Below are 27,655 nucleotides of genomic sequence, written 5' to 3'. Positions count from 1 at the left end.
CTGTTTTTAGTTTGCTGCGGATTTTATTGTACTTTTTGCTGAGTGTTTTTCATAGTTGTTTTTACCGATAATTTTATTGTTTTGCTCTTTGTAAACCGCTTTGTGGATTTTTTTTTAAACAAACAGCATAATTTTTTAATGAAATATATAAATAAATGTCTACCACTGGTGCCCAATCAACCTTATGAGCTAGCTTGGTTTTCCATCCATAAATTCCCAACTGTGGAAACAAGCAGGCAGCATTTCAGACCTTGCCGTCACTGCGTAGCGCTAAATCAAGTGTGTATATTTTGCCCCAGGACAAAAGCTGTTTAGAAGGTCCTTGAGGAACTCGGATGGGTTCAGTGAGACCAGCTCGGTGAGTCACATTGATGATCTGGAGAGAGCAGAGCAGAGACCTGCTGCAGCTCCCCCTGCTGGGCAAGGTGATTCAAAACAGCCAGACGAGAACAAGCTTCCAAACCCGGAAAGCGCTGAAGATTCCCGGGGTGACAAGGCGAAGGTCCTGGCAAATGACTGCACTACATCCGAGGAACAAGAGAGTCTAAGATAAAATCTAGACGCTGTGCATTTTAAGACTTTGTACAAAAAAATGCACTCCCTCTCTAGCAGGGGCAGCCTAATGATGCATTTAAAATGTGAACAGTGCCACAGTTAGTACAGTAACGACTACTGTTAAACTTGTGATCGACTGGAGATTTTTGCACAAAGTTTAGTGGAAGAAGTCTTTTCTCCCCGCCCCACCCTCTTTCACCTTCTCTGCGGGGGACATCACCCTGGTTTTTCCTGTACACTTTGTCATTATTGCTTTCGGTCCGGCTTACGTTCACATTGCCCAGGTGGTAAACAGCAGTTTGTTCGCCACTGAAGTTTGCAAATGCAGGATACAGCTTGTCTCCAGCTGGCATCTTAAAGAATGATTTGCTGCTGTAATTTTCAAGATGCTCTACCCAGACACTTCCCTTCAGGTTGGAATGATCAATTGCACTTGGTGCTATGTGTTTTTGTAAAAAAGAAAAGGTTCTAACTGTTTAATAAATCTACCAACTGCTCACTACCTTATTTTCAAATACCTATTTTTAGAGGTAAATCTATAGGCACCCCTCCATACGGTTCCCTTGGTTTTATGAATAGCCTTTAAAAAAAATCTGAAAGTTTGCTTCATGTGTACATATGTAAGTGATTGAGCACCACTTTGGGCAAAAGTTTCGCAGTCCAACTGAGGCCAACATTCCTCTTGTAGGAGTATTCCTCACCATGGCTGCTGGGAACAGATATCCCACACTTTCCTGCTTCAGGCCCAGTTAGGAGACAAACCCAAGCTTTGTTTAGAGCAACAGAAAGTCACCCCCTGATCTCTTTGACACCTTTCAAAAGGTGTTCGTGAAACACTTTTGAGCTGACAATGTTGCATATCTGTGATGTTTCCTGTACTGCTATCCTGGATTGTTCTGATTTGTAGTTTACATTTGCTAGATATTGTAAATACCCAGAGAAATTGTTAGGTTATTTACACTGCTGCACTATTTAAAGAAATGAGCTAACTTTTTTCTTTAATCAAAGAGAAAATACTGTATTCAGAGGCCTGTTTCATCCCCCTGTTATAATGCATTCACTTTAGTGATTGCTTTAATTCTGTTCCTATTGACCTTGCATCTTTTCATAGGGTAAGAAATCCTAGGAGAGAGTTGATGTGATCAATCCCCAGGCCAGTCTTTGATCAATTACTTCAAAATCCATAGTTTTTGTTTTTTAAGGGGGATCGATCCCCTTTTTCCTAAAGGACCTTTCCTGGAGTTAATAGCTTCTCCTTGAAATGACTGGTAACGAACTACCGCCTAATTCTACGCAACCCGGCGGTGTTAATCCTATACTCGCACGGATACTGAATGGCAGTTTGCAAGGGAATATTACACTGATTATATTTTGCCTTCCAAAATAAAGCAGTGGCTACACCCAGGCACAGAAAATGAACATTCAACACAAGAGGAGTCCCACCACGTCATAGTGGAAGAAGTTGCTTGTCTGAACCTAGAGTGGAACTGCTTTGAAACTCAAGTAACCAAACACATAGTGAAAATACATAAAAGCCGAAGGTCAGACTGAAGGCAAAATGCACCTAATTTCCCACAAGATAGTAACTTGTGGTCCAAGTTGCATTAGCAGTCAGTTATGTGTGCCAGGCGTGGAGAAGGTAGATGGTGTGAGGGAATCGGGAGAAGTTCAAGTGATGGTCGTTGCAATATCTGGTTTGGTCCTTGGCCCAAGGAAGCAAATTTCTTTGACAACAGGCTTGTAATATCCTTCAAAGTCTTTTCTTTGCTAGTGGATTTTGATGAGCAAAATGCATTGGGTATCGCCTTGGTGTGTAATGAGGACTACTGTTAAGTGTACTGTTGATTCGTTCTTTAAGGAACTGGGAATCCTTAAAAAAAGAGACAACCTTAATAGGTTAGCTTTGTTTAAATAAGAACTGGGGTGTTTTGTTTTGTTTTTAAAGTACAAATTCTCGTCTTCCTTGGCATTTTATTTGGTAAAATGAATATTAACTTGGGGTTCACTGAGGAGAAATGGGTTGAAGTTATAATCGTTAATACAAATTTTAATGTTTTTATATTGTTAAGCCAGCAGTTTTGCTGGGATACAGACCTAATTTAGATACTTCCCAAATGCTTCAATAAAGGTTCTTCAACTTGTTAGTATCTGGGTTTGTGTCTAAGTTTTCACATGTAAGCAGTTCGAGAGGAAAATAAACTTTCATGTTCAGGCGCATGTCTATCTTCCTGCTACCCTGAAAAGGGTTTCCCATTCATATCCATGGAATTGGCAACTCCCATCATCCCTGACCATTGGCCATGCTGGTTGGGGTTGATGGGAGTTGAAGTCTGCAGGGACAAAAGTTACACATCCCTGTAAAGTCACCTGTCAATCACTGTATTGGCAAAAGCATGTTACCTTTCTCTTGTGTACAATTTACTTCCCTTAGATAAGTGCAGATTGCTTTTCTGAGCATCGATTTGAGATCTTTCCCCTTAAGGCCATAATTTTGCTTTGGGCTCCAGTTCCTTCTGCAGATAGCTGTGCAGTGAGTTCCTTGCATGCAGGCAAACTGCTCCCCAGATTGCCACAAATAATCCAGAGATGTTGTATACTAGCCGAAAACCCACCTGTTTCAAATAAAGCTATTAAGGGGGGAAAGCAGCACTGGGCAACTGGCTCGAGCTGGCCTTTTAATTTTTGGCAATGCCCCAGACCAACCTTACAGTGGGGGGCACTTAAAAAATGAGGGCTGGACCCAGAATTACAATGCTATACACAGCACTGCAAGCCTGCCATTCGTGGCTCGGGGAAAGAGGAGAATGACAGAGGACTCTTAGCTCAGAGCTCCCACAAATCCAAACAGCACCCCGGAACTTGGGAAGGATGTGCATATCTGAAGGATATTGCACCCTCCTCAGTGGCATTACAGGGAGGCCTGCTTTATACCTTGATTCCCACACAGATAGAATCTCATCCAGTAAAAATATAGAAACCTTACGTATCTTTGTTATTGTTTGAGTCTTTGAGAACTTTTTCAGGATATGCCGCTGTGTAAACAGGGTCGGCTTCCACAGTCTTGTTTCATTTTAGCAAAAAGAAAAAAAGCTATTCATTGAAGTCACGTTCAGTCTCTGCCATCCGGAATGGCTGTTCCTCCTTTGGCACAATACACATCTTCAGAGTCTCACTTGGACTCTTTCAAAAGTCACACCTGGTCGGAAGAGACCTTCTCCCATAGGCCACTCTCGTTTTTCCTGTACAGCCAAGGTTTTCTGCTAGGAAACAGTGTCTTATCTGGAAAGGGATGCTCTTTTAAGTACATCAGAGTCGCTCTAATGTGGGAAACAAAGTGAGGCGGTTCAGCCAGAGGCGACGTCGAGAGATTCTGGAAAATAAACCGCAGAGTTAAAATACAGCATCGCTACTTCTACCTATCCCCACCACCACCAGAAAGCATCAGAAAGACCTGGAGATCCCTATCCATGGGTTAGAACAGGCATCCCCAAACCGCGGCCCTCCAGATGTTTTGGCCTACAACTCCCATGATCTCTAGCTAACAGGACCAGTGGTCAGGGATGATGGGAATTGGTAGTCCAAAACATCTGGAGGGCCAAGGTTTGGGGATGCCTGGGTTAGACTGTCAGACTAGGGCTGGAGTGACCTAGGTACAAATTCCCCATTTGGTTATGAAGCTCACAAAGTGACCTTGGACCAATTACACACACTTAGCCTAACACAGGATTGTTGCATTGTTAGGGTAAAGTGCTTTAAATGGGGATGCCTTTGAAAATGGTTCAGAAGCTTCACCAAGAACAGAAAGTCAGCTCCCTGGCTTTTGACAGGCTTGAGGCAAACAGATCATGCAACACCCATTTTGTTACAACTACGGTGGCTGTATGCTTCTGAGCCCAATTCAAAGTAGTGGTTTTATTTTTATTTTTTATTAAATTCCTATAGGTTTTCACCTATAAAGCTTACAGCTTATACCCCAATATATTCTGAAACACCTCTCCGGATATAAACTTACCCAGAACTTCTGAGGCCTTTCCCCATATCTCTGCTCTTCAGAATAGTGACAAGAGAGGGCCTTTTCAGTCGTGGCTCCCCACCTGAGGAATGTTGTCCCCAGCAAGGTCCGCCTGGCACCTTTGCCAACAACTTTCTGGCCCTGCCTTTCCCCTCAGGCCTCTTTCTAGACCAGGGGTCAACAACCTTTTTCAGCCGTGGGCCGGTCCACCGTCTCTCAGACCATGTGGTGGGCCAGACTATATTTTGGGGAGGGAAATGAACGAATTCCTATGCCCCACAAATAACCCAGAGGTGCATTTTAAATAAAAGGACACATTCTACTCACGTAAAAACACGCTGATTCCCAAACCGTCCGTGGGCCGGAATGAGAAGGCAATTGGGCCGCATCCGGCCCACAGGCCTTAGGTTGCCTACCCCTGTTCTAGACTGAGATCATGTTCATAGAATCATAGAATCATAGAGTTGGAAGAGACCACAAGGGCCATCCAGTCCAACCCCCCGCCAAGCAGGAAACACCATCAAAGCATTCTTGACATATGCCTGTCAAGCCTCTGCTTAAAGGCCTCCAAAGAAGGAGACTCCACCACACTCCTTGGTAGCAAATTCCACTGCCGAACAGCTCTTACTGTCAGGAAGTTCTTCCTAATGTTTAGGTGGAATCTTCTTTCTTGAAGTTTGAATCCATTGCTCCGTGTCCGCTTCTCTGGAGCAGCAGAAAACAATCTTTCTTTTGTTCTTTTGTTTTTGCTGCGCTGTCAGGGCTTCCTGCAGCTGTTGTTTTGCTTTTATGTTACAATGTATTAATATAAATATTTTTTAATGTGCCTAGCTCACTTGGGAGAGCTTTGGGTAACAAGTGACTAACAAATCCAGTATTTTGTTTGTTTCTTTCTGTTTTTGGAAGGGGGGGGGGACAACCTCACATAAAGCCATTCGCCATCTTTCCCAGGAGGAAAGACCCCAAGTTTCTCTGGGCATTTCATTGGGACCCCGCCACCATCTTGTTCATGAGGACCAGTTACCTGCAAGATGTGCTGATCATCCTGGGCTAGCCAGAAATCCACATGGGGGAAAGGCATCCAAAAGTAAGGGCCGATACACAGTTGTTCCTTTCTCGAGTCGTAAACGTTAACCATCTACAAAACAGCAATTTCCGAACAGCGTGTTAACCCCCCCAAAATGAAAAGGCAGTGGGAGAGTCATGTATGTATTTATCTGGAGGCTTTGCACACACGTACGCGCACACACAAACACAATTCCTGTGTTTGCCGATGCTAAAAATAATAGTGTTTGGGATTCTGATTTAAAACTCCTACAGTCCACACTGCAAACTGAGCGCCAGCTTTAGAAACGCCTGTGACGCAAGGCAGGCAAATGCCGCAAGAAGTTACGTCCCACCAGCAATTACATTTTCTAATCTCCTGAAAACTGAAGCACGCGTCTTCTTACCTTGGCTCCCGTTAAGATACTGGCAGACCGCAGATCCACATCGGGCCCCTTGTCTGGAAACGTTGCGTGGAAAATCTCTCCCGTTTTAACATTCGCAGCTGGAAAAGCAACGTCGGATCACATGGAAAGGCTGTCGCACAGAGGGCAGGGGCAAATTTGCCCCCTGTTGCTGCAAACTCTTAGGATGGAACTAAAGCCCACAAGTTAAAAATCACATGAAATAAGATCCAGATTAAACATTAGCATCAGCTTCCTAATGGAAGCCGTGGAACAGGCGGCCTTGGAAAGTGGTGGGTGCTCCTTGGTTAGAGTTTTCAATAGAGGTTGCTTGGCAGGGACGCAAAACCATTGATCTCGTGCATCAGTTGTGGGTTCAACTAGGTATTTTAGATACATGTGAACTCTCATGATTCTGTATCCCATTGCAGTCATACTCAGAGTAGTTCCACTAAAAGTAATGGACACAAGCAGCTTATGTCTCTTAATGTCAATGGGTTTACTTTGAGAGGAACTTTCCCTTCCAGATCCATTTCAATCAAAGTTTGCCCTGTTTGGACATACAGCTTCGGTCAGCCTGTATGATGATATCTGCCAGGAGACAGATAGGGGAAATGTGTCCCTGTTAATTCTCCTCAACCTCTCAGCAGCTTTCAATACCATCGACCATGAAATCATTCTGGAGCGGTTGTCCAAGTTAGGGATGGGAGGCACTGCATTGTGGTGGTTCCAATTCTACTTGGATGGACTGTTTGGCCCTATGGATATAATTATAATTATAATAATTATAATAATTAATTATTTATACCCCGCCCATCTGGCTGGGTTTCCCCAGCCACTCTGGGCGGCTTTCAACAGAAATATTAGAATACACTAATTTCTTAAAGATTAAAAGCTTCCCTAAACAGGGCTGCCTTCAGATGTCCTCTAAAAGTCTGGTAGTTATTTTTCTTTTTGACATCTGGTGGGAGGGCGTTCCACAGGGCGGGTGCCACTACCGAGAAGGCCCTCTGCCTGGTTCCCTATAACTTGGCTTCTCACAGCGAGGGAACCACCAGAAGGCCCTCGGCACTGGACCTCAGTGTCCGGGCAAAGTGATGGAGGTGGAGACGCTCCTTCAGGTATACTGGGCCGAGGCCGTTTAGGGCTTTAAAGGTCAGCACCAACACTTTGAATTGTGCTCGGAAACGTACTGGGAGCCAATGCAGGTCTTTCAAGACCGGTGTTATGTGGTCTCAGCGGCTGCTCCCAGTCACCAGTCTAGCTGCCGCATTCTGAATTAATTGTAGTTTCCGGGTCACCTTCAAAGTTACAGGGAACCAGGCAGAGGAACTTCTCGGTAGTGGCACCCACCCTGTGGAACGCCCTCCCACCAGATGTCAAAAAGAAAAATAACTACCAGACTTTTAGAGGACATCTGAAGGCAGTCCTGTTTAGGGAGGCTTTTAATGTTTAATCGATTATTTTATTTTATTTTTTGTTGGAAGCCACCCAGAGTGGCTGGAGAAACCCAGCCAGATGGGCGGGGTATAATTAATTATTATTTATTATTATTATTATTATTATTATTATTATTATTATTATTATCTGAACTGGGCCTAAAATTAGAACAAAGTCCAGGAAATGTTTTAATATCTGATCTGGTGAAAGCAGACAATATACCTACCAGAATAGGATCTTCTCCTTTAGCAAAAAAACAAAACAAAACCCTGGCGATTTCAAAAGGCAGAGTGCTTGAACCTCTCATTAAACCATCTGCATCATTTTTAGTCAGCTTGATAAATTGACACCAATTGTGAACGTTACTCACCAATTCCATAAATGAATGGCAAATGTTTCCCTTTCTCTTGCCGGTCATTTAATTCTGTTATTTAAAAGAGAGAAGGAGAGAGGAAAGGAGAGAGATAACAATAAAACCTCTTCTTCTTCCAACATGGAGCTTGGGAAGAAACAGAGATAAAAGTCCCTGCCAGGTATACACAAATACAGTCATACCTCGGTTTAAGTACGCTTCGGTTTGAGTACTTTCAGTTTAAGTACTCCGCAGACCCGTCTGGAACGGATTAATCCATTTTCCATTACTTTCAATGGGAAAGTTCGCTTCAGGTTAAGTACGCTTCAGGTTAAGTACAGACTTCCAGAACTAATTACACTCATACTTCGGGTTAAGTACGCTTCAGGTTGAGTATTCTGCGGACCCGTCTGGAATGGATTAATCCACTTTCCATTACTTTCAATGGGAAAGTTCGCTTCAGGTTAAGTACACTTCAGGTTAAGTACAGACGTCTGGAACCAATTGTGTACTTAAACTGAGGTACCACTGTATAGGACTCATAAAATATTCATTCAAATTTGTGACATCAGTCTGGGGTTGGGAGATGCTACTTTTAAGGATAGTCTCCCCGCAAGGCGACCTGAAAGTCAAAGAAACGCAAAAATACAATGCGGAAATCCTTCTCCAGAACAGGGACTGGGATCTGACATCAGCATGGATGACTATAGTTGCCACTTGCATACCATACATTTAAAGCATGATACTGCTTTTAGCAGGAACAGCTTTTCCCAAAGGATCCTGGGAACGGAAGTTTGCTAAGGGTGCCGAGAGTTGTTAGGAAACCCTTATTCTCTCACGGAGCTGCAATTGCCAGAGTGGTTTTTCAATCAATCAAAAAATCAATTGATTGCTCTTCCCAGGGAACTCTGGGAGCTGTAGCTCTGTGAGGGAATAGGGGTCTCCTAACAACTCTCAGCACCCTTAACAAACTACAATTCCCAGGTTTCTTTGGGGGCACAAGACACAGCTGTTTAAAAGTGGTGCTTTAAATGAACGGTGCGGATGTGGCAAGAACACCTTAGGCCAGGCAGCTGAGAAGATGGGGAGCAGAGGAAGGCTACCCATTTGAAACAGTTACATACCTGTCGCACAGAAGGTCACTAAATGGACATTATCCTGCAAGCGGTCAAACGCTCCTAGGAATAACAAGAGGGGAAAGTGTGAGACCTGCGGAACAGAAGGAGATACTTCCAGGCTACATAGAAAGAGTTCTTTTTTAAAAAAGAAAAAAGGCAACATTGGATAAAAATCCTACATTAGTCCCACTCAAAGTAGACCCACTGAAATTAATGGAAATGACAGGTGCTGGCCTATTTATTTCAGCGGTTATCCTGAGTGGGAGCTGGTTGACTCCAAGCCATGCTAATAACCAATTCATTCTACTTTAAGCAGTCATGGTTTCCCCAAAGGATGCTGGGAACTATAGCTTGTTAAGGGTGCCGAGAATTGTTAGGAGACCCCCTATTCCCTCACATAGCTACAATTCCCAGAGTTGCTTAACAATCAATCCCTCTTACAAGGAAACTCTGGGAATTGGTGCAATCAGGGCTTAAACCTTGATTGAAATGGGAATTGGTGTGGCCTCAGAGCCCTATCAAGAGGGCTTGTAACTCTCATAAGGCTCATAACTCTAGGGCAGACCTTCTCAACCTTGAATCCCCAGATGTTGTTGGTTTGCTAGCATGGCCAGTGGTCAGGGATGATGGGAGTTGTAGTTCAAGATCACCTGGGAGCCCATGGCTGCTCTAGGCTGTCCACTCGGGCATCATGCCAAACCTCTGTAGCAAAAAAGGGGGGGGCAAACCATAGTTTGCAAACCCGCTGGAAACTGTGCTGTTAGATTCTAGTTTGCCAGCGGATCAAAAACCATGGTTTGCCAGCTCAGCCATCACGCCAGGCCACAGTTAAACGTCCTTCCACCGCTTGATGCAACGTCTGAATCAAGTCTCTGTGGCACAGCAGAGGCTGAGCGGCATCCCCAGTGGGCAGGGCTTAAGTGCCATTCATTCCTCTTTGTCCCTCCCCATGGAGGACCCACATGCAGGATTTGGTGTGAGCCCTTGAGCTATCCCCAACAGCGCAAACCTCTCATCAGCTCTGCAAGCTTTACCTGCATCCAGTCGGAATACTAAACCTTGACAGAGGGAGTAGGGGGTGGGAATGCAAACTTACTCAGGAGCTGATTGGTAAGTCGCTGGGATAAGTGCCTGTCATCGCTGAATCCTCCAATCAGGTGTACTTCCAACCTAACAACAGGGACGGAAGCTGGAGATATAACCTGTTATCACCGGTAGATTAATCAACTAAAGCCTTAGTTGAGTGGAATCCACTAAAATTTAGATTATTCATTAATTTGTTTTTACTCTATCTTGATTTTGGCGAATTGATATAATAGAGAATGTAAAATAAATTATTACAGGGTTCTGTCCCACCCCACCCGCTTATTCTTGAGTAGTAACAAACTTATCACAGTTTATTTCATCTCAAATTTCCTTAAACATTGTCAAAAAGGTTTGGAGGCATAGTGGTTAGAGTGGCTAGACCAGGGTTCAAATCCTCACTCGGCCACGATGTTCAGTGGGTGACCTTGCGCCAGTCACTGCCTCTCAGCCTAACCTACCTCACAGGGTTGTTGTGGGGATTAAATGAGGAAGTGGGGGAGACTCATATATGCCACCTTTAGCTCCTTGGAGAAGGTGGGGATATCAAATATAAATAAAATTTCCATATTCATTAAATAACAGTTGATCATCTGCCCTTTTTGCAATTTGCTTGGCAGTCACCAACAGTTAAAGAGAAAAGCTGACCTTCCACATTCCATGTTAGGAGAAAGCACTTTCACTGCATTTGTAATTAACAAAACTTCTGTCTCCGTATCCGATCCATCGCAGTGAGTCAAACAGATAGCCCCGCTGCCTGAGGGAAACAAAAATACAATATGGATGGCTTGCATGTTCCAGGCAATGGCAACTACAGTCTGCAATTGCTGCCCGTATGCTATCAGGTTCAATGTACCTGTATTACTTTAAAAGGTAAAAAGGTAAAGGACCCCTGGGCGGTTATGTCCAGTCAAAGGTGACTATGGTGTTGCAGCGCTCATCTCACTTTCAGGGCAAGGGAGTCAGCGTTTGTCCACAGACAGCTTTCCGGGTCATGTGGCCAGCATGACTAAACCACTTCTGGCGCAACGGAACACTCTGACGGAAACCAGAGCGCATAGAAACGTCGTTTACCTTCCCGCTACAGTGGTACCTATTTATCTACTTGCACTGGTGTGCTTTCAAACTGCTAGGTTGGCAGGAGCTGGGACAGAGAAACAGGAGTTCACCCCGTCATGGGGATTCGAATCGCCGACCTTCCGATCAGCAAGCCCAAGTGGCTCAGTGGTTTAGACCACAGCGCCACCCACGTCCTTGTACAGTCATACCTCGGTTTAAGTATGCCTCAGTTTGAGTACTTTCAGTTTAAGTACTCCGCGGACCTGTCTGGAATGGATTAATCCACTTTCCATTACTTTCAATGGGAAAGTTCGCTTCAGGTTAAGTACAGACTTTTGGAACCAATTGTGTACTTAAACCGAGGTACCACTGTATTGTATTACTTTACAAGGTCCTTAACAATTTGGAGCCAGGATATCTCAAGGACCACCTAAACCCTTACATCTGGGAGCTGCCCCTGAGACCACATAACACCGGTCCTGAAAGACCTACATTGGCTCCCAGTACGTTTCCGAGCACAATTCAAAGTGTTGGTGCTGACCTTTAAAGCCCTAAACGGCCTCGGTCCAGTATACCTTCTGGCGGTTCCCTCGCTACGAGAAGCTAAGTTATGGGGAACCAGGCAGAGGGCCTTCTCGGTAGTGGCACCCACCCTGTGGAATGCCCTCCCACCAGAGGTCAAAGAGAACAACAATTACCAGACCTTTAGAAGGCATCTTAAGGCATCCCTGTTTAGGGAAGCTTTTAATGTTTGATGGATTTTGTATTTTAATATTGTTGGAAGCCGCCCAGAGTGGCTGGGAAACCCGGCCAGATGGGCGGGGTATAAATAATAAATTATTATTATTAATTACTATTATTATTATTATTATTATTATTATTATTATTATTATTATTTTCTCTGCCCAGTCACTGAGGTTTTTTGGGGATCACTGTCAGAAGCCCATCGTGACTTGGATCTGTGCCTCAGATGTATCCACTGGGAGCTGTGCATTTAATATTGTGAACTCCCTTCCAGTGAAGGTCGGACCCCCCTCCCTACTGAACTTCCAGCAAGCATTTTAACTGAAATCTGATTTCTTTTTTGTTTTAACCAAGTTTTGTTTATTTGCACTGCACCTTCATACAAGAGACTGTTGTAGTTCATCAGTATATAAATTGTTTAAATAAAAAATATGCAGCACTCCAAGCTTTATCTGGAACTCAAAGCCCTCCCTGAGCCACACCCAGAGTTTATACTTTGGTAAGGATGTCCCTCAACTCTTAAAAGGCTTCTTTTCTTCCCAGATACTTGGATGTCATCAGCCAAAATCTGTTATACTTGCAGAAAAACCCTATAAATTAGGGGCATCGGAATCCAGGGGCATAGTTCAAAAGCAGCAAGGTGCCCAGAGCCCAATGACATACCTGTGTGTCTGAGGACCACTAAGTGGCAGGTAGTTGCATCATCCGATCCGAGAATAGAGACAGAAGCTGAGGAAAAAGAAGGAGAAGGAAAAGTGAGGACATGGCAACTATTTCTTAACTTTTGGATGGAACTTCCTTAGCGCCAACCTACCATCCTTAGGAGTGGTGGCTGCAAATTCTCTCTGTTGGACGTAGAGAAGTCCTTTGGGGCCCACCGATTGAGCCGGCTGACCTCTTAAGACTTTGGCTTGTTCCTGTAGAAAATGGGGGAACAAAGTCGTATTTAGGTTCCCAGCTAGCACAACCGTTCCGAGATCAGAAGCCCTCAATTCTGAAGATATGCACCTGCATATCCAGGCAAATGCCTCTGGTCTCCCAACCAGACTCCTAAACTATTTTACTGTATTTGAATGGGAACGTTTGACTGTGTGCTGCAATTACGGGGGTTCGTAGTTAAATCTTTGTGTTGACTGCTTTTTTATATATATTTTGCAAACCACTCAGAAGCATTATTTTGGGACGAGGTGGTCTACAAATAAATAAATAAATAAATTCAGAAAACAAAAATACCCCAAGAGCTTTCCTTAAGAGTTGGAAGGGGCCCCGAGGAACATCTGGCCCTACCCCCTGCAATGCAGGAATATGCAGCTGTCACTTACGGGGATCGAACCTGCAGCCTTGGGAGTTATCAGCACCATGCTCTAACCAATGGAGCTATCCAGTTGTCAAAGCAAACCTTCCAGGCCAAATTACAAATCACTTGGAAGTGCATAGAGGATTTATTCCCATAAACACACCAGGGTGTGACAAGAGTTCAGCCCATGGTGATGTACCAATATTGGGCCATTTTGTGAGGACATGTCAAAAGCCAGGCGCTTCATCCTACGGGCCAAGATGGTGACAACCAGGCATGGGCTGAATTTTCCTCCGTGGAGTGGTTGCTTGCAATAAAATCCAAAACAGGGGTCACGAACATGCTGCCAATGTTGCCACCAGTATGTCTTATGGTGGCCAAGAAAGATCTCAGTCAATATCCCCTCAAAAAAAAATCCACAGTTCACAAGAGACCTTTGGTCTTCTTCCTGCCCAGTTTGTGTTTGCACTGGCTTGGCCTCTCCCACATTGGGAACCTTCCCAATCATGAACTGGACCAACAATGGACATCCTCTTCCATTCCAAATGGAGCAGAGGTACAAAAAGTTCTCTGTAAGAGGTTGGCTGACGTGGGTGCATTCTCCCCCACTGGCGGGGAAAACAAGCCCACACCATATTGCGGCCCTCTTTTTTCTGCTCTTTTAGATGTGGCAGCCATTTTGTGATCTCTCTCCTCTCTCACAAACGCACACATACAGTAACCATTTTGTGGTTGGAACATCGGACTGAAAACTGGGGTACCAATGTTCGAATCCCCACTCAGCCATGGAGCTCTCTAGGTGACCTGGGGCCAGTCACTGCATCTCACGTCTAACCTACCTCACATGGCTGCTGTGAGGATAAAACCATGAACGCCATCTTGCGCGCTTTTGGAGGAATATAAAAGTGAAATAAGCAAGATATAAAAGACATTCCAAAATTCCAAACTTGCCGCCAAAAGGTGGGCGGTCACCGTTATGTACATAGGAAAAAAAACCCTGTTTCTCAAGTATTTCAGGGAGCAGGGGGAAAAATCAGCGAAGGTTTGAGGAAGACACAAGAAGGGCATGAGAAGAACATCTGCAAAAAGAGCAAGTGTGGGGAAATTTGGTTGCATTTTTTTAAAGGGCAGGCCTATGGAGAAAAGCCTGAAAGCAGCCCATGCAAAATAGAAGTTGAGAGTTACCTTACACCAGGGCATTAAGAATAAATTAAAAGTCACAAACTCTCAAGTCATTAACACCATTAACACCAAAACAATGGCCACTTAAACGCACAGCATGTTTGACTGATTTTATTTATAACCTAACTTTTTCCCCTTCATGGATCAATGCCTTGTCGTGGCGAAGGGGCTTGAATAATTCAGAGAAGCTATGAGCTATGCCATGCAGGGCCACCCAAGATGGACAGGTGGAGAGTTTTGACTAAACGTGATCCACCTGGAGAAGGAACTGGCAAGCCACTCCAGTATCCCTGCCAAGAAAACTCCATGGACAAAGACAACAGGCATATAAAAGTTATGACGCTGGAAGATGAGCCCCTCAGGTCGGAAGGCGTCCAACATGCTACTGAGGAAGAGCGGAGGACAAGTACAAGTAGATTCAGAGCTGATGAAGCGGCTGGGCCAAAGCCGAAAGGACGCTCAGTTGCGGATATGCCTGGAAGCGAAAGGAAAGTCCGATGCTGTAAAGAAAAATATTGCATAGGAACCTGGAATGTAAGAACCATGAATAGAGGTAAGCTGGATGTGGTCAAAAATGAGATGACAAGAATAAATATCGACATCCTGGGCATCAGTGAACTAAAATGGAAGGGAATGGGTGAATTCAGTTCGGGTGACTATCATATCTACTACTGTGGGCAAGAATCCTGTAGAAGAAATGGAGTGGCCCTCATAGTCAACAAAAGAGTGGCAAAAGCTGTAATGGGATGCAATCTCAAAAATGACAGAATGATCTCGATACGAATCCAAGGCAGACCTTTTAACATCACAGTAATCCAAGTTTATGCACCAACTACCGGTGCTGAAGAAAGTGAAATTGACCAATTCTATGAAGACCTACAACACCTTCTAGAAATGACACCAAAGAAGGATGTTCTTCTCATTACAGGGGATTGGAATGCTAAAGTAGGGAATCAAGAGATAAAAGGAACAACTGGCAAGTTTGGCCTTGGAGTTCAAAATGAAGCAGGGCAAAGGCTAATAGAGTTCTGTCAAGAGAACAAGCTGGTCATCACAAACACTCTCTTCCAACAACACAAGAGACGACTCTACACATGGATATCACCAAATGGGCAGCATCGAAATCAGATTGATTATATTCTCTGCAGCCAAAGATGGAGAAGCTCTATACAGTCAGCAAAAACAAGACCTGGAGCTGACTGTAACTCAGATCATCAGCTTCTTATAGCAAAATTCCAGCTTAAACTGAAGAAAGTAGGAAAAACCACTGGGCCAGTAAGATACAATCTGAATCAAATCCCTTATGAATACACAGTGGAAGTGAGGAACAGGTTTAAGGATTTAGATTTGGTGGACAGAGTGCCTGAAGAACTATGGATGGAGGCTCGTAACATTATACAGGAGGCAGCAACGAAAACCATCCCAAGGAAAAGGAAATGCAAGAAGGCAAAATGGCTGTCCAATGAGGCCTTACGAATAGCGGAGGAGAGGAGGCAAGCAAAATGCAAGGGAGATAGGGAAAGATACAGGAAACTGAATGCAGATTTCCAAAAAACAGCAAGGAGAGATAAGAGGGTCTTCTTAAATGAGCAATGCAAAGAAATAGAGGAAAACAATAGAATGGGGAAAACCAGAGATCTGTTCAAGAAAATTGGAGATATGAAAGGAACATTTCGTACAAAGATTACCATAATCAAGGACAAAAGTGGTAAGGACCTAACAGAAGCAGAAGACATCAAGAAGAGGTGGCAAGAATACACAGAGGAATTATACCAGAAAGATATGGAGGTCTCGTACACCCCAGGTAGTGTGGTTGCTGACCTTGAGCCAGACATCTTGGAGAGTGAAGTCAAATGGGCCTTAGAAAGCACTGCTAATAACAAAGCCAGTGGAAGTGATGATATTCCAGCTGAACTATTTAAAATTTTAAAAGATGATGCTGTTAAGGTGCTACACCCAATATGCCAGCAAGTTTGGAAAACTCAGCAATGGCCAGAGGATTGGAGAAGATCAGTCTACATCCCAATTCCAAAGAAGGGCAGTGCCAAAGAATGCTCCAACTACCGCACAATTGTGCTCATTTCACACGCTAGCAAGGTTATGCTTAAAATTCTACAAGGCAGGCTTAGGCAGTATGTGGACCGAGAACTCCCAGAAGTGCAAGCTGGATTTCGAAAGGGCAGAGGAACCAGAGACCAAATAGCAAACATGCGCTGGATTATGGAGAAAGCTAGAGAGTTCCAGAAAAACGTCTACTTCTGCTTCATTGACTATGCAAAAGCCTTTGACTGTGTCGACCACAGCAAACTATGGCAAGTTCTTAAAGAAATGGGAGTGCCTGATCACCTCATCTGTCTCCTGAGAAATCTCTATGTGGGACAAGAAGCTACAGTTAGAACTGGATATGGAACAACTGATTGGTTCAAAATTGGGAAAGGAGTACGACAAGGTTGTATATTGTCTCCCTGCTTATTTAACTTATATGCAGAATTCATCATGCGAAAGGCTGGACTAGATGAATCCCAAGCAGGAATTAAGATTTCCGGAAGAAATATCAACAACCTCAGATATGCAGATGACACAACCTTGATGGCAGAAAGTGAGGAGGAATTAAAGAACCTTTTAATGAGGGTGAAAGAGGAGAGCGCAAAATATGGTCTGAAGCTCAACATCAAAAAAACCAAGATCATGGCCACTGGTCCCATCACCTCCTGGCAAATAGAAGGGGAAGAAATGGAGGCAGTGAGAGATTTTACTTTCTTGGGCTCCTTGATCACTGCAGATGGTGACAGCAGTCACGAAATTAAAAGACGCCTGCTTCTTGGGAGAAAAGCAATGACAAACCTAGACAGCATCTTAAAAAGCAGAGACATCACCTTGCCGACAAAGGTCCGTATAGTTAAAGCTATGGTTTTCCCAGTAGTGATGTATGGAAGTGAGAGCTGGACCATAAAGAAGGCTGATCACCGAAGAATTGATGCTTTTGAATTATGGTGCTGGAGGAGACTCTTGAGAGTCCCATGGACTGCTAGAAGATCAAACCTATCCATTCTTAAGGAAATCAGCCCTGAGTGCTCCCTGGAAGGACAGATCGTGAAGCTGAGGCTCCAATACTTTGGCCACCTCATGAGAAGAGAAGAATCCTTGGAAAAGACCCTGATGTTGGGAAAGATTGAGGGCACTAGGAGAAGGGGACGACAGAGGACAAGATGGTTGGACAGTGTTCTCGAAGCTACGAACATGAGTTTGACCAAACTACGGGAGGCAGTGCAAGACAGGAGTGCCTGGCGTGCTATGGTCCATGGGGTCACGAAGAGTCGGACACGACTAAACGACTAAACAACAACAACAACTTTTTCTCCATGGAACATACATGGCTCTTCCCCTCATTGTTTAATCCCCACAACAACCCTGGGAGGTAAGAAGAAGTGGTATCTGAAGAAGTGTGCATGCACACGAAAGCTCATACCAAAATATAAACTTAGTTGGTCTTTAAGGTGCTACTGAAGGAATTTTTTTATTTTGCTTCTACTACCTACCTGTACCTGGGAGGTAAGGACGCCTAGCGAGCTTCGTGGCTGAGTGGGGAACTGAACCCTGTTCTCCCAGAGCCTAGCCCTCTAGCCACGGCACCGCACTGGCTCTGTATTTAAGCTAGAAGACACCACCTTTTGGGAGAATTCCATGCTCCCTGGCACTGCGTTCCAAACACCTGTCTCCCTGTGCATATTTGCTCAAAAGTAAGGCTTTGGGGATGGGGTGGCGCTGTGGGTTAAACCACCGAGCCTAGGGGCTTGCCGATCAGAAGGTCGGGCGGTTCGAATCCCCGCAATGGGGTGAGCTCCCGTTGTTCGGTCCCAGCTCCTGCCAACCTAGCAGTTCGAAAGTACGTCAAGTGCAAGTAGATAAATAGGTACCGCTCTGGCAGGAAGATAAACAGCGTTTCCATGCGCTGCTCTGGTTCGCCAGAAGCGGCTTTGTCATGCTGGACACATGACCTGGAAGCTGCACACCGGCTCCCTCGGCCAGTAAAGCGAGATGAGCGCCGCAACCCCAGAGTCGTCCGCAACTGGACCTAATGGTCAGGGGTCCCTTTACCTTTAAGCCTGTGATCCTTTTCTACACCAGGGGTGGGTATATAAAAAAAATAAGCTTTCCAGACGCTGCTGAACTACAATTCCCATAATCCCGTAATCGCCAATAGGCCACTTACAAGCACAAGTGCACACACACTTACCTGAGAGTCATTCCCATTGAACTCGATGGGGCTTACTTCAGAGTAAGCATGCACATGATTGCACTGGCGTTGTTTCTAATATAAAAATAAAACTCCCATAGAGTTCAATGGCGTTACTTTCCAAGGTGAGCGGTGCACAGAGATGCAGCCTCAGAAGGGCACCACCAGAGCAGAGCAAACGAAAGACATTTCATTTTATTTTAAACACCTGCATCTAAGCACGCCCCCGCCAACTCGCACCCTCAGCCCTTGCCCTCCCCCCTTTCTTCTCTCTTCTCTTAATGAATCATTCCTATAATCAGCTCGCAGCTCACCTCCAGCTCCGGGAAGGTGTAGATCAGCTCCCTCGTGGGCTGGGACAAGCGGACCCGCTCCCCATTGACCAGCAAAGGCATCTCGGGGAAGCGTCCAGCGAAGGAGCCGCGGAACTTCCTGCCGGGGACTCTCAGCTGAGCGCCACGCCAGGAGGGCGAGGGCAGACCGGGCTGCAAAGGGCGCTGGGAAATGTAGTCCGCGGGCGCATTGGGAAGAGGGTGGGGCGACGTGGGAGGAGGAGGATCGGGGGGAGTCCTTGGGGATCAGGGGAGAAGATTTAGCGTCTATTCCAGCCCGAGGGCTGCTTTCATCCAAGGTCAATCTTCGGGGGGCCGCATAGCAGCGGTGGGCAGGGCCAAAAGCAAAAGTGGACAGATCAATGCATTTCTGTATTATAGGCTACAGCTCCTCCTCCTCTTCTTCTTCTTCCTCTTCTTCCATGCCTAATACCTTTTAAAAAGCCATTTGTGTGTGCATAAGCGCTCATGCCATAGCTGTCAAGTTTTCCCTTTTCTCGCGAGGAATCCTATTCGGCATAATAAGGGAATTTCCCTTTTAAAAAAAAAGGGAGAACTTGACAGCTATGGCTCATGCACACCGTCGCATCAGCGGCATGTTAAAATATATATGACATACGACTATTAAGATTTATTTAATATTTCATATCCCGCTTTCCTGTTTGGATAATAATTAGTTTTCATCGAAAAAGATAGGTATGAAAACGAAGGTCAACTTCACCCAAGAAGGGGTTCGTGGATAACGACGAAACTCTCAAAAGGCAAATGGGATTGTTGTACATTTGGGAAAAACTGGCCCAGGTGATGGAACTCAGAGCAAGCCCTCAAATTGCCAGGTCCTTAATGCTAAGGGAGTGTCATTAAATTACAAACTGAATCCCGGTCTTTTTTTAAAATTTAAAAAAATACTTTTTTTTTTACAAAACAGCTATGTTGCACGAGAGCACCAAATGCGATATTACTGACAACAACAACAATAATTTTATTATTTGCACCCCGCCCATCTGACTGGGTTGCCCCAGCCACTCTGGGTGGCTACCAACAGAGTATACAAAAATATACTCTGCATTCCATAAGACAAAAGCACACAGAGCATCATGAGAACGACAACGAATTTATAGCAGCTAGGCGCAACATAGCTTATCAAAATTGTTATAGTATTACATGATCTCACACACCTCAATTTGCTAGTGTGTGCAAATGAATCTCCTCTACAGCTTGTCCCTTATTCTTAAGCATCCTTTGCAAGACCGCCTTGCATCAACAGGCCTTTTCAACAGGACAAATTTTATGTGACTGGCCAACTCCTTACTGACCTTTCTTGCTTTCTTATGTCAGCTGCAATTTTTATATGCGCTCTATACCACTTTGACATTTTCTATACAAGTTAGTGGCATATAAAATATTTTTAAATAAAAGCTATGCCCCTCCCATGTCTTGCTTTTGTGGGGGTTTGGGGTGTTTTTTTTTTTTGTTTTTTTTTTGCACAAGTGCCTGTGCTCTACAGCCTGTGGGCTGTTTTCAGACTCACCTCCTGCCCCTGAGAAAGAGGAATAGCTGGCAAGCAGTAAGCAGCTGCTCAAAGTGTTCCCTGGAGCTGGCTAACTGCTATTTTTCAGTCTTCTTGCACATGGGAAGGGGTATAATCACAACCTGAGTTATTATGCAATAACAATTATACATCATGAAAACTTAATATAGTGTTGAAACAAAATAAAAAAATTCCTTCCAGCAGCACCTTAGAAACCAACTAAGTTTGTCATTGGTATGAGCTTTCGTGTGCATGCACACTTCTTCAGAATGTGTGCATGCACATGAAAGCTCATACCAATGACAAACTTAGTTGGTCTCTAAGGTGCTGCTGGAAGGATTTTTTTTATTTTGTTTCGACTACATCAGACCAACACGGCTACCTACCTATACTGTAACTAGTTAATAGAGTGTGTTGTATGTAGATGGAAACGAGAATGGGGAAAATGCAAATTATTTTAATAGGTATGAAGGATAGAAAGGTATGTAGAAAGGAAGGTAAAAAGGAGGAAGAACAGGCCTCAAGTTGCATAACTGATGAGTTTAAATCATTATTGGCAAACGAACTGAAAGAGTTTGAAGAGAGGACAATAGGAAAAGTCAAAGCCACTGGACAGATTTTAATGAAACCACAGAAGGGAAACTGAATGCAGGAGTCACTATTATAGCTAATCTGATCAAGGTAAGAAATCCTGGATAAGATTAATGAAATGTCAAGCTCAGTTTAAAAAAGAATAGATCTTACGTTTTCTTAGGGTTGCCATATTTTTAAAAAGTGAAAATATGGACACCAAAATTGTTGAGTGGTGTTGTTTTTAGGAGCTTTTCCTGCAAAATCTCCTAAATTTTTCATGTTTTTCCAAGAGTTTAGAAGAAAAACCTTCTGTTCTGAAATGTGTTGCCATACGTCTGGGTTTCCCCAGACTCCCCCCCCCCATTTGCAATAATTCCCCCTGGGCGCCATTTGCAACGTCCGAATCCCGTATACATCTGGGGAAACCCGGACATTTGGCAGCACTCGTTTTCTGAAATAGGGGGGGGGGGAACACCGCAAGTTGAGAAACAGGAGAATCTTAAGGCAGAAATGAAAAAACACCAACTTGCATAAAATTGTTCTACTGGTCCTTTGCCTTCTTTCATCACACAAACATTGTTGGTTATATTTTCAGCAGCTGCAAAGTTCCACAAATTCTTACGCCACAATTCAAGACAACAGATAATTCTTCCATATATTTTTGGGGGGCAATACAAAGCCTAGCAGCTGCTAGAAACCAAGTTAGCAAAAAGAATTGTTTTAGACTCTAAAATTTAAGAGTGCTGTTGTTGTTGTTTAGTCGTTTAGTCGTGTCCAACTCTTCGTGACCCCATGGACCATAGCACGCCAGGCACTCCTGTCTTGCACTGCCTCCCGCAGTTTGGTCAAACTCATGTTCGTAGCTTCGAGAACACTGTCCAACCATCTCGTCCTCTGTCGTCCCCTTCTCCTTGTGCCCTCAGTCTTTCCCAACATCAGGGTCTTTTCCAAGGATTCTTCTCTTCTCATGAGGTGGCCAAAGTATTGGAGCCTCAGCTTCAGGATCTGTCCTTCCAGTGAGCACTCAGGGCTGATTTCCTTAAGAATGGATAGGTTTGATCTTCTTGCAGTCCATGGGACTCTCAAGAGTCTCCTCCAGCACCATAATTCAAAAGCATCCATTCTTCGGCGATCAGCCATAGCTTTAACTATACAGATCTTTGTCGGCAAGGTGATGTCTCTGCTTTTTAAGATGCTGTCTAGGTTTGTCATTGCTTTTCTCCCAAGAAGCAGGCGTCTTTTAATTCCGTGACTGCTGTCACCATCTGCAGTGATCAAGGAGCCCAAGAAAGTAAAATCTCTCACTGCCTCCATTTCTTCCCCTTCTTTTTTTTTTTTTTTTAAAAAAATATTTTTATTAATTTTCCAATTAAAACCAATTATATCACATTCAATATTTCAAATTATACACATATATATATCAATCAGACCGAATGTTATGCCAAATCATCTAAAGAATTTTTTATTTGGGTTCCCATGCTTCAAGAAATTGGGAATTCCTCGCAACTGTCCACTGCCGTCTTTTTTCTAAAGTTCAAATCGTCCTTCAAGTTCATAATAATCCAGATCTTCCCCTTACAGTCACATAGATGTTTTCCACTTTCACGATTGTTTCCCAGCTGCTGATATAAATATCAAACAAAGTCTCACAGATGTTCTTTCTCCTGTGTGAGTTAATCAGTCCAGCCTCCCCATAAATCTTCTTAATGGAGCTCCTGTTGCGTTGAAGCAATTCGAAGTAGCGCCATCTTAAAAAGCTCAAATCACTTTCGCTTTTCTCTCATAGCCATGAAGATTTACGATCATTATAGAATTTACAGCTTTTCCAGGCAGGAGACCCAAACATCAAACCATAGACTCTTGGTAAATTAATGGATCTCCTTGCCCTATAGCTGAACTTAGCTTCAGGTCGCTGCTCCAATTTAAAGTGCGTCACAGCTCATAAATCCTCCGAACGCATTCAGAACTCCTTCCGTCCGACTAGGGGGGGGCTTTTCTCATCGGCAACTCCACATCTTTAAAAAAATATGCTCAGTAACAACAGTTATAAGGTTCAACTCACACAGTCTTTTGCTTCTCTTTCACTCCAAACAAGCCAGGACATCGCGTCCGGGAAGGTACGAGGCAACAATATGAAGAAATAAAATAAAATAAAAACTCACTCCCCTTATCGCTCCGTCCCCATCAATCCTTCTTCCAGATGCAGTACAATCTTTGACTCCTCTCACTCGGCAGCATAAATTTCTCAGCAGTAAACAGCGCTTCTTTCCCTCCTTCTGAAGTATGTCCATAGATTTAAGCCTAATTATCTTCTTTAACCATGGAAATCCCCGCCATGCAGATTAGCGTCCGGGAGTCCTGGCCCTTGTAAGTGCTCAGCCCAAGCTCCCCCCACTCCAAAAACAGTCGGAGTGGGTCTGGGGGCATCGCGGGCCAGCGGCCCCTCTCCGTAACCCCCGGAGAGGGTAGGGGGTTGCCATTTACTCCCCTAGCAACCGCCAAATTCCTTACAAAGGTCAGAGAGATGGAAAACAGGTCCGCCATTCCTGCAGGCGGAAACCGGAACGCTCCATTTCTTCCCCTTCTATTTGCCAGGAGGTGATGGGAGTATCCTCTCATATATGGCCTCCAGGAATTGTCCATCATCTTCAGGAAACTACTGCAGCCAATCCTGGAGATTTGACAAGCTGGTGACAATGAATGCTAGGCAGACACATTCACCAGGTGCTTCTGCCCAGCCAACACAAGTTGCCTGAGCCTTTAAGCCAGAGGTCCCCAAACTAAGGCCCGGGGGCCGGATGCGGCCCAATTGCCTTTTCAATCCGGCCCGTGGACGGTCCGGGAATCAGCATTTTTTTAAATGAGTAGAATGTGTCTTTTTATTTAAAATGCTTCACTGGGTTATTTGTGGGCATAGGAATTCGTTCATTTTTTTCCCTTCAAAATATAGTCCGGCCCCCCACAAGGTCTGAGGGACAGTGGACTGTCCCCTTGCTGAAAAAGTTTGCTGACCCCTGCTTTAAGCAAAGTGGAAGAAGCCCAGGTTACTTAAAGTGGTTGCATGGGAATCGAGAAGTCTCGAGCAGGAAGCTGCAGGAGGTGCAAAGCGAGCAGGGCTTAGTCAGGAAAGAGCGGGAAAAACCATGGCAACCACTCCCGGGTCAATGTTGCAAAATGGAACTAGGAGACTAGAATGTGGGTTGAGAGACATTCTTAAGCAGCAGTGGGAAAAGGGAGCTGCACTTTGTCTTCTGGCTCCGGAATGGCGGGGAAGGATTCATCTATTTTCCTAGTAGCTTCCCTTACAAAGGGGAATCCTCTAAGATGCTGGAAGTAAGCTTTGCCTGAAATCCTATAAATCATCTGCCAGATGGTGCGGACACTACTGAACTAGATGGAGCAATGGCGCTTGAATTGTGGACCAGGCAGGCTGAGTGATGGTGGTTTTCAATCCAGCTGCTCTTTCTACTAATTTTACATCTCTGTTTAGTTACAGAGCTCGAGTGTTGAGGGTGAGTAGCATATCTCCGAGAGACAGATTTCATTAGATTTTTCCATATCTGCACCCTGAAGTCTCCCAATGTTCACCAGCTGTTTAAAAGTGTGTTTTGCTTTTTAAAATGCATGCTTGCTTTTCAAGTGGTTTTTATTGGCTATTGGTTGTTGTTCTTATGGTTAATATTACTCACGTTTATGGTTCTTAGTTTTCTACAGAGGTGATTTTGGGAGTTGTAGTTTCCGTTTGCAAGCAGACGCATGCCTAATTCCCCTTCCCAGAGCTGCAATTTCCAGAGTGGAAATTGGTTTATCAATCCCTCTTCACAGGGAGCTCTGGGAAAGGGAATAGGAGCCCCCTAACAACTCTCAGCTCCCAGAATTCTTTGGGGGAAGGAAGCCATGACTCTTCAATAGGGCTTTAGATTGATGGTGTGAATGTGGCCCTACTCTTTGGCATTGTTTTGTTGCCAGACAGTTTAGCCAGCATATAATTGGCTGTTGAACCAATTCTTTTTTCCTACTTTAAGTTACAGGATTTTTATGTTTTACAATTTAAAATACTCATTCAAACATCCTGAAAATATCAATAGCTTCCCATCTTCTCTTTCCTTGGTTCATTAGAGCGTGTTGAATTTTCCATCTTTAAAAATCCTGATTTGAGGGGTATTAAAAAGTTGTGGTATGATTAGGTACAGTAATTTGAAATATGTTTTGGTTACTTGTAAATATTTAGGTTTTGCTTGGTAAATATCTATGTGAAAAGTTCCTACTTTTTAACATTTTTAAAAATTTTCTGTCATTTAAACAGGGATGGCCAACTCCCAAGAGACTGTGATCTACTCACAGAGTTAAAAGCTGGCGGTGATCTACCCCTTTTTGCGGTGTTCAGGTCAAAATTGTTGAGCTTTTTTCAGGAAGGAGGAAGGCCCATTTTTTAGGGGTTCATGTCAAAGTTGTCAAAGGCTTTTTTTGCCAAAGGCTTTTTTTAGGGGGAAGAAAGCCCTTTTTCTTTGGGGTGCAGGGCAAAAATGTTGAGCTTTTATTAAGGGAGCCAAAGTTGTTGAGCTTCTTTGGGGGGAGCCAGTGATCTACCACAGACGTCCAGTGATCTACTGGTAGATCACGATCTACCTGTTGGACGTGCCTGGTATAGGTTATTCCCAAATTTTCATGAAAACAGATGTTGATAAGTGCCTAAAATTGATTACAAGATATTGTAGTCCTCTTATATATGTATTGTAGTTATCTGTATTATTAATATTAATATTATACAACGGTATGTGATATTTTTTTTGCTTTCTACAACCAGTGATAACTGCTTCACTATGACTACAAAGAAGAGAACAAGACAGGGAACGTTCACACGTATGAGCAACCTTAAGAGAAATCTTGCCTTCTGAATTACCAACTTTGCGAGACGTGTTAAGATATGGACTGTTGCTTAGAGAACAAAGTGGTGAGAATATGAGAAACTATCCAGCTGCCAGTGAATGATTAAAAACGTTAACTTCGCTTTTTGGCTTTTTTTTTAGTGTATTTCAAACAAATCTCAATTTACCAAGCTAATCATCAATCAATCATAAAAATAATTGCAGATTTGGATTCCTCATGTGCAATAACATATTTTTAAAACCCCTCATTGAGCAAATTCGCAAAAGAAAAATATCTGTCCTTAAATGACATGCCCTAATGGTTCATTTTGCATTCACTGGGGAACAAAAAAATTGTTGCATTGACACCTGCAGTTGTTCTAACCTAATTTCAATGTGCTGATTTCATATCTGAAGTCTGTTTTGTTCTGTAAGCTCTAGGGTTTTTTTTTTTGCAATTCATGTTTTTCACTTTTCACCATAATCTTCGTTTTTCGCAATGCAAGAATCAAATCAGCATTGAAAGAACATATAACAGTTGAAAAATCTCATGCAACAAAAAATGAAAAAAAAAGTTCCCCAGTGATTATTACATCCATCAAAACTGATTTACAGCGTTGAATTTATCTCAATGCTGCCAAAGTTTTCAAGTGTACACAATTCCCCCCCCCCCATATATTCAATAAACATTTTCCAATCTTCTCTAAATGTATGTTCTTCTTGTTTTCTTCTTCTGTATGTTAAATTTGCAAGCTGTGCAGATTAAGAAGATGGATGGATGTAGCACATCAGCTGAGGTGGAAAACAATGATGTTGTCGAATGTAGCAAGGTGCCGCCGCCTGATTTTTGCTGACCCGCACCCCGTTCCACATTCAAGACATTTGCGGATCCCTTGGTGTAACTCTCAGACTTTGGAAGGTTGGCATCACTGAATCGGGTCAGGTACCCGCTAGAAACAGGTGGCTGGCTTGGCTACAAATGTAGAAAGAAGGAAGCCAGCACAGGAAATAAAGGTAAAAAGTCACATTTAATTGCAAGGTATTTCAGTATGAAGTGTCCTGTCTCTGCCCTAGCTGCAGGGAGGGAAGATTTAACAAGGATTTAATCAGAAATGGCGTCAGAGGGTGGGTAGTTGAGAAAACCCGCCACCCCTCTTCCCAGGGGCTAAAAGGGGAATTGAAGGGGTGAAATGGGGCCCGTAAATCCTAACTAACGCTTAGATAAATAACTCATCATGTAGAAATTAGAATTCGGGGATTTCCTTAGCCAGAGTTGGCAACCCTAGTTGGTTGGCAGAGAAAATAGCCCGGCTCACGTGAAATGGGCTTATTATGTAGGTTGAGAGTAGTTTCGTGTTTTGGAGCTCACCCCCCCCCCACTTCTGCCTTGCGCACAGTTTCACCTTGTATGAAATGAGTGTTTTGTGTCCGCCCGTTTCCCCATCATTGGCAGCCATTTTGTGATGGTGAAGTTTGGTTTACATGCCGTTTAAAATTCCCGAGGACGCTTTCAAGGTGACACTGTGTTGTATGCTCATGGGCAAAGTGGGAGATTAAAATTTCAGCTCCGTACTAAATTTGGAGCACCGCTGCTGCCTGGACCCATTACAAGATTAGCATCAGTATAAGAGGGGGCCCGACTAACCGCTCAAAACCAGCAGAGAGGACTCCTCTTATGTTTTTCAACTGCAGCGTAATGGAAACAGCAAACTCTGTAAAAATAAACAAATTACCTATTTCCCAGAAGACTTGCGGAAGAGGGGCAGAGTGTTTTATCCATTCTGGTTGTGGAGAAAGAGATAGCATAGAAACTTAAGTCGCTGT

The 27,655-nt window shown here is 43.9% G+C and overlaps 2 protein-coding genes across 5 annotated transcripts in view; one reads left to right on the top strand and one right to left on the bottom strand.

Moving 5' to 3' along the window:
* PDXDC1 (pyridoxal dependent decarboxylase domain containing 1) overlaps positions 1-2,702 on the top strand; it is a 36,957-nt gene extending 34,255 nt beyond the window's left edge. For all 4 annotated transcript variants that reach the window (XM_035130836.2, XM_035130837.2, XM_060282755.1 and 1 more), the window contains exon 23: positions 300-2,702. In XM_035130836.2, the coding sequence (XP_034986727.2) occupies positions 300-553 (254 nt within the window). In that variant the 3' untranslated portion in view covers positions 554-2,702. The remainder of the gene's footprint in view (positions 1-299) is intronic.
* NTAN1 (N-terminal asparagine amidase) lies at positions 1,788-18,986 on the bottom strand. Its single transcript, XM_035130838.2, has 10 exons — positions 18,842-18,986; positions 12,626-12,728; positions 12,475-12,540; positions 10,657-10,765; positions 10,022-10,095; positions 8,932-8,985; positions 7,826-7,879; positions 6,019-6,116; positions 5,592-5,705; positions 1,788-3,925 (listed from the first exon to the last, which is right to left on the bottom strand). Exons 1-10 carry the CDS (start codon positions 18,920-18,922, stop codon positions 3,746-3,748), a joined length of 933 nt encoding a protein of 310 aa, XP_034986729.1. The 5' UTR covers positions 18,923-18,986; the 3' UTR covers positions 1,788-3,745.
* Positions 18,987-27,655: the final 8,669 nt, after the last annotated feature.

The sequence above is a fragment of the Zootoca vivipara genome, chromosome 14, assembly GCF_963506605.1.
Source record: "Zootoca vivipara chromosome 14, rZooViv1.1, whole genome shotgun sequence".
Lineage (NCBI taxonomy): Eukaryota > Metazoa > Chordata > Lepidosauria > Squamata > Lacertidae > Zootoca > Zootoca vivipara.
This window is presented reverse-complemented; position numbering and strand designations above follow the sequence as displayed.